At 45.1% G+C, this 6632-nt stretch overlaps 1 protein-coding gene across 1 annotated transcript; it reads right to left on the bottom strand.

Annotated features, from left to right (window-relative positions):
* Positions 1 to 1044: 1044 nt before the first annotated feature.
* Positions 1045 to 6238, bottom strand: LOC144707833 (Leucine-rich repeat protein kinase family protein). Its single transcript, XM_078581083.1, has 19 exons — positions 5961 to 6238; positions 5382 to 5505; positions 5238 to 5309; positions 5103 to 5177; positions 4963 to 5034; positions 4717 to 4878; positions 4564 to 4638; positions 4421 to 4492; positions 4274 to 4345; positions 4122 to 4190; positions 3957 to 4031; positions 3788 to 3859; positions 3353 to 3490; positions 2814 to 3280; positions 2571 to 2720; positions 2353 to 2492; positions 2054 to 2273; positions 1718 to 1953; positions 1045 to 1643 (listed from the first exon to the last, which is right to left on the bottom strand). The coding sequence occupies exons 1-19, from the start codon at positions 6037 to 6039 to the stop codon at positions 1152 to 1154; spliced, it is 2862 nt and encodes a 953-aa protein (XP_078437209.1). The 5' UTR covers positions 6040 to 6238; the 3' UTR covers positions 1045 to 1151.
* Between the last annotated feature and the right edge of the window lie 394 nt (positions 6239 to 6632).

Below are 6632 nucleotides of genomic sequence, written 5' to 3'. Positions count from 1 at the left end.
AAATGACTTTCATAATCACCCCACGTCCTCATCATTCTCTCGGCCACAACCCCCTTTTCATCATACTTTTCACAAATCTGATCATTACATTCATCGCAACACACAGGTTACTTCATTATAATCTGACAACACTTGAAATATTTTATACCCAGAATCATTATTCATATAATGTACATTTCTTCCATTCCCACTCTTCCTCATACACATTTATACCTATGCTCACACTCGTACCTACATTTCACATTATGATGTACGATTTATTTGAGTTATAAATTTCTTACTCTCCATAACCATACTATTAACAAATAGTTGAAATAATTATCAATACATAGAAATTTCCAATAATATCATACTCAAATTCCTATACTACCCTCTATTATCACTATCTTTCTTATTTCATCTTCTTGTCCTTGTATTTATGTATTTTACCTAAATGATTTAACACTTTCATTACGTAAATTCATTGAGTATTGATCCATTATTATACTGTACGAAGTGAGGAAAATATAAATGTTGTTTCACAAAATTAATTACTCACAATGAACAAATAAACCTTAATATAGGGTTCACCTGGGACTGAGTTCCATAATTGAAATATTACGACACAGTGTTTAATGATTACATAACACTTCTCGTTAATAACCCTTCATTAAATAAATAATCTGAAACTCATAAGTGGCTCAAAAATGTAAAGGGATCTTAAGTTAGACATTAATCATCACGATGTTTACTAAATTTAATTTGCGTCTCAATTTAAAATTGTATTTATTTATTTATTTTAATTAGATAAAATCGGTTCATATAAAACTCCATATTGAATTAACGTTATCGAATAACTTATAAAATACATTGCAGCCAAGTCATATGAAGTTGCATGTTAAAATAAATTAATTATTTAACTTATAAAATAAATTGTACTTAAATAACATAAAATTCCATGTCATCCAGTTGATCCGTTCTCCTCCATTTCTGCGCATCATTTTCTAATCAGAAGGCCATCTACCTGGCGACTTCTTGCTGCTCAACGCAACAAATCGCTTCGTGCATCAGCTAATCTACGAGTATACATCAATACATCAACCAATTGACAAGTAATATCTGCTTAAACGAAATCCCATGGCCAGAGCAACAAAAATCAGCAGTCCAATCCACTACTTGGGCTCGATCGTCGTCCTAAACATGAACCCAGCGGCGCCGCTGTCGAAGGCGTTGCTGCTCATCTCTCCGCTGGACATCGACCCATTATAACGCCGACGTTCAACCACATTACTGATTTCTCCAACAGCAGAACCCACCGAGGCAAAGCGAGAGTCAAGGCCGTTCTTCTCCAGAATAGACTCCAACTCCCTCACCACTTCTCTCATCGTCGGCCGGTCTTCAGAGAGCAACTCCACGCACTGCATGGCGATATCCACGAACTTCTCCAATCCCACTAGAACAGGCGCGCTTCTTATCGCCGGATCTATCACCTCCTTAACCCCTCCAGGCGACTTCAACGCCTCCCTCACCGCACGAACGATGTACTTGTTCTTCTCTATCGGCTTCTTCCCTGTGAGTAGCTCCAGCATGACCACGCCGAAGCTGTACACGTCGCTCTTATCCGTCAGCTGCTGCGTCTCGAAGTACTCCGGGTCGAGATATCCCTGCAAGAGATAAAACTCCGAATTCGGTAAAAATTAAGGGTTTCTGAGGTTTTCAAGTGTCAAATCGTCCTCACCATAGTTCCCTTGACGCCGGTCTCGTTTACGATCTTGACGGAGTCGGAGACTAGCTTGGAGAGCCCAAAATCGGCGACTTTGGGGGTTAAGTGATCGTCCAGGAGAATGTTCGCGGTCTTGACGTCTCTGTGGATAATAGGCGGGTCGGCGAGCTCGTGGAGGTAAGTTAGCCCGCGAGCTGATCCTAGGGCTATTCTGAGGCGGTCTATCCAGCTTAGCCTGATCCCCGCTTTCCCTGCGCAAAGAACACGCGTTAATCTCTTGATTGATCAACATCGGAACGTTCGATTTGCAGAAGTTGTCCATCCAATCTCTGGATTTGTATTGGAGCTCACCGGACAGGCCTTCGGCGAGAGTCCCGTTGGCGACGTACTCGTAGATGAGCATTTGCTCGCCTTTCTCGTAGCAGAACCCGACGAGACGAACGAGGTTCGCGTGGTGAACTCTGGATAGTAGCTCGATCTCGGTCTTGAACTCGAGAGCCCCCTGTATAGACCCCTGCCTCGCTCTCTTGATCGCTACCGCTCGCCCGTCCGCCAACTTCGCCTTGTAAACCTTCGCGTTTGGAAACACCCTTCATTACTCTATTTTTACAGTCGTTTCACGAATTCTAGAAAGCAAGAGAGTGAGTTACCTGGCCGTAGCCGCCGACGCCGATTTCGTAGTCGGCCGAGAAATTGTTGGTGCACTTCTTCATTTCGCCGAAGGAGAAGAATCTCACTCCGTTCAACTGCGGCGCGCTTCCAGCTTCCTCGTTTTCTCCCCCCCACTCCGCTGAAACAAGGAAATTACAACGAAGAAGGCGAAGTCAAGAGACTGGTGCAAATGCCAAGTGAAGAACTTAAAGCGTACCGAAGGGGTTCGTTATCTTCTTCGCACGCTGAACTTTTCGCCTCTCCCGGACGGCGTAGGCGCATAGTAGTATCAATCCAATGAAGACAGCGCCGCTGGCGGCAGCGATGCCCGAGATCGTCGCAGCCGACAGTTTCGGCGACTCGAGACCTGAAACAACAAGTACCCATCAATCTCCATTACTCGGAGGGAAAAAAAGAGCGAGAGAGATTGAAGTTGTAGATCAGAGACGAGAATTCTCACTTGCGAAGTTGTAGATTTCGCCCCTGAACACGTACGGACCCCATTCATCGTCATGGGGCTTATAAACCTGCGTGCTGAGCATCGATCCAAGCCTCTGTACTTCCGATCGGTTGAAGATACGATCGAACGATGGGAAGAGCTGAAGACGGACTCGCAGATAATCGTCGTCGTCGAAGAAGGGGTTCATGAGAGAAACAGTGTCCGCTCCGAGCTTCAGACTATTTTGTAAATCAGTCTCAAGTCTCTGAAATCTCGTGCTGTTCCTCAGATTGCGGAACAAGGGGCCTCTGAAGATCAACATCCCGGCGTAAGGCCGGGCGCATTCGCAGGTTCTTGGCCTGTTCCCGTCCCCGATTGGGCATTCTTTTGAGCATTCACTCACCGTGGAGTATACTCCCGTCTCTTCTACTGGTTTGCAGAAGTCTTTTTCTCCGATTGGAGCGTTACAGACGGGGTTGTCGAGTAGCCTGCACCAGGACGAGTTTAAATGATGATCATAATCTCGAAGGAAAAAACAGAAAACGTCATGTAATACGCACATCAGCTTTGTGGCGTTAGTCTTCGGCTCGTTCTGAACGCCAATGATTATGTTCGACCGCAGATCGACCAGCTGGAGATTAGGGCCTGCGCCAGCGCCTAAGTCAACTGTGCCATTAAACTTGTTGCCTTTAAGCGTCCTGGAGATACATTCGAGATTGGTTCATCGCAATTAAAGCCAGAAAAAAAAGAAACAAACTGGAAAGCAGTTTTTAGCATCTATGAGCTACCTACAAACAAACTATATCATTTGATCCTTCTTTGGTTAAAATGTGAGCAAATGCATCATGATGTGATTTATCCTTGAACCAATTCATCTGTTAAGAGTTAGATACTACTTTAGAATTTGTTTCAGTTTACTTAGTTAAATTAGATAAATATAAAGATGAATACATCATGGGTGTGTTCTATTTGTATGTCTTCAGCGGATTACTCACAGTTCCTGTATCAGTGGTAGGCGGAAGACCCCTGTTGGTACTCGTCCGATTAAACCCGCGGACTCCATTATCCTTAACCAGAAAGCTCAGTAAGTAAACCGAAAAATGAACCCAGATATCAAATTTCTTTTTTTCATAAAACCCAGATATTAAATTAGCTCAGACTCACAGGACCGAGAGGGACCGGAGATTTGAAAACCAGGTCGGAGCCGGGGATGGCGTGAACAAGTTGTTGCTCAAATCTCTGGGGGAAGTCAATAGGAAAAGCCTTAGACAATAGAAAGAGAACTGGCGTAGAACTTGAAATGTGAGTAATCGATGGGAGACGTCGTACGTGTATGTCAATGAACTCATTCCAGACAAGTCTGGGATACCTCCTGTTAGCCCGTTGCTCGACAGGTGCCTACACCGAACCCACAGAAGAAGCAACGAGTTTGAGGAGAGACGTCAAAGGAGGCTCTCAGAGATTATCGATGGAGAACTCACAGTTCTCTAACCCGGGTCATGTTTCCGATACTGGGAGGCACAGTCCCAGTCAACGCGTTCCGGTCCAGACGGCTGGGCGCAAAGAACAAATGAGATTTTTGTAAAAAAATATATCCAAGTTTCCGAGCTTTGACTTGGAAAACTTACAGAACGGTGAGTGTTTGTACGAGCCCAATTGAAGCTGGGATGGGTCCCGTAAAGTTATTTCCTTCGAATAGTCTGCAAGAAACGCGGAACGAGCGGTGAGGTCACGGGGAGAAGATATTTTCCTCGTTCGCTTCGATTCCTACATGTGGATCAAGGTCATGTTCGAGTTGAAGAGGTTCTCCGGGATGATTCCGGAGAGCTGATTCTTGTTGAAATGGCTGCAAAACAGATGAACCCAATTATTAAGAAAATAATTGAGATAAAAAAGTAATGAATCATATAATTAAAATACCCACAAGTGCTTTGTGTGGATCATCTGATCCAAGCCGGGGGCAGCGCCAGAGGAAACGGGCAGCTCGCCGCTGAGATGGTTGTCTCCGATATCGAACCAGTTAAGGTTAGAAAGCCTCCCAATGCTTCTGGGTATCTCTCCCGAGAGATTGTTCGAGTTCAGAGCCCTAGGAACGGAAGGAAAAGAGATAAACATGAACAAATCATTGATGTGATACTGACTGAGCTTGCCCTAGAAAGAACGAACTTACAGGAACGTGAGCTTCTGCATATTCCCGATTTCAGGGGGAATTACACCGCCAAAGTTGCACCCGGGTAAGCTCCTGAGGCCGACATCAGAAAAAGCTTCAGAATTATGGGCAGGAGCGAGAAAGATTACACGAGGACTTACAACGTCTCAAGCTTTTGCAAGTTGCCGATGGAAGAAGGAATCGGGCCGGTGAGGTTGATGTTGAAAGAGAGATCTCTGTCGTTATATCTGCGTAAGATTAGGCACAAAGGAAAGCAGATGTTGAAGCGGACTTACAATAACTGGAGCTCCGAGAGCTGTCCGATATCGTCGCTGAGCGTACCAACGAGGCCTGTTGAAGTCATCGTCCTGAAGCCGGCGCCTAAGTTTATGTATAGTAGGAGGAGTTTGAATTCGACTGAATTAGAGAGGGAGACTCACAGCGCGATGACCCTCATACTGTTGCACGAAATCCCATCCCACGGCGCTCCGCACGGATCGTCTGAAGCGCTCCAGCTTGGCGGTGTGTTCTTCCAAATCCGCCTCAAATTCCTGAGCGCGGCAGCTGCAGTCACGCCCCCAATTACAGGTTAAAATCGCTAGATTTCGTCTCTGAATACGTTGATCTGCCTATCAGCTATCATCATCCTTAACACAGTGGGAGAGATTGGGAGACACCATTATACTGAGAGATAGAGGTGAGGAAAGGGGAGAGAGAGATATTCGCAGAGAAAGAGAAGAGGAGAGGAGAGAGAAAATGAGGAGGGGAGAGACAGATATCCACATGGAGAGATGAGGAGAGGAGAGAAGGAAAGAGAGATAGGGGCGGGGAGAGACAGATTTACAGAGAGAGAGATGAATAGACGAGAGAGGGACATATGGAGGAGAGTGGAGAGACGGATGGATATACAGAGAGAGCGAGTTATGGAGAGAATAAGAGAGAAAGAGATAGAGGTGAAAAGAGGAGAGGGAGGGAGAGAGAAGAGAGAGAAGATAAGCACGACGTGAGAGAATACGTACCATCTCCTGGATCTGTTGCTGCAGATACAACTCCAACACCGAAGACTAACAATATGAGAAGAACCACCGGCCGCGACATGGCAAGACGACGCCAAGATCCTCCAATTCTACTTGCTACGGCGAATTCCAGAGAAACGAGCCGTATCTTGCAGTTCCGAGAGCCCAAAGCACTTCAATATAGAGAGAGGATGGTACTTTGATCTTATAGCTCGTCAAGGCGGTGAAGATTAAAAAGGGAAGAGCAACTTTCTGCGAAGCAAACGAGAATTACACGGAATTGTGTCAACATTGCCCCTCTTACTCCTCCAATTTTCATGTAAACAGATAGATGGTCGCTGCGCTGCCATAACTGGCCACGATCTATTCGCCTCCGAGTCTGACTTTTCCACCTACCGCTAAAGAATTTTGAATACAGCCTGTAAGCTGACATCATCCGCGGAAACTTCGATTTGTTCAACTCGTGATTAAAAAACTCGTTCGTTGACCAACGAGTTTCCCAACTCTCCGAAATAAATGAAAAGATTCTTGAAAGAGGTTGGAGAGAAGTAGTAGAAGAAAGGAGAGAGAGAGAGGGAAGAAAAAGATAATGAACACCGAGAATAGATGGAGATTAGGTCGGTTTCATTCCTCAAAGGATTTTGAATAGCATGGGTTCGTATTTATATTATAGTA

Source organism: Wolffia australiana, chromosome 1 (assembly GCF_029677425.1).
Source record: "Wolffia australiana isolate 7733 chromosome 1, ASM2967742v1".
Classification (NCBI taxonomy): domain Eukaryota; kingdom Viridiplantae; phylum Streptophyta; class Magnoliopsida; order Alismatales; family Araceae; genus Wolffia; species Wolffia australiana.
The sequence above is the reverse complement of the archived record's forward strand: the minus strand, read 5'-3'. Positions and strand labels throughout refer to the sequence as shown.

Coding starts and splice junctions, on each gene's coding strand:
- LOC144707833 (XM_078581083.1), bottom strand. CDS start 6,039: ATGTCGCGGCCGGTGGTTCTTCTCATATTGTTAGTCTTCGGTGTTGGA. Junction 4,639..4,716: donor ATGATCCACACAAAGCACTT/GTGGGTATTTTA, acceptor TCTGTTTTGCAG/CCATTTCAACAAGAATCAGC. Junction 1,644..1,717: donor CCGGCGTCAAGGGAACTATG/GTGAGGACGATT, acceptor TATCTCTTGCAG/GGATATCTCGACCCGGAGTA.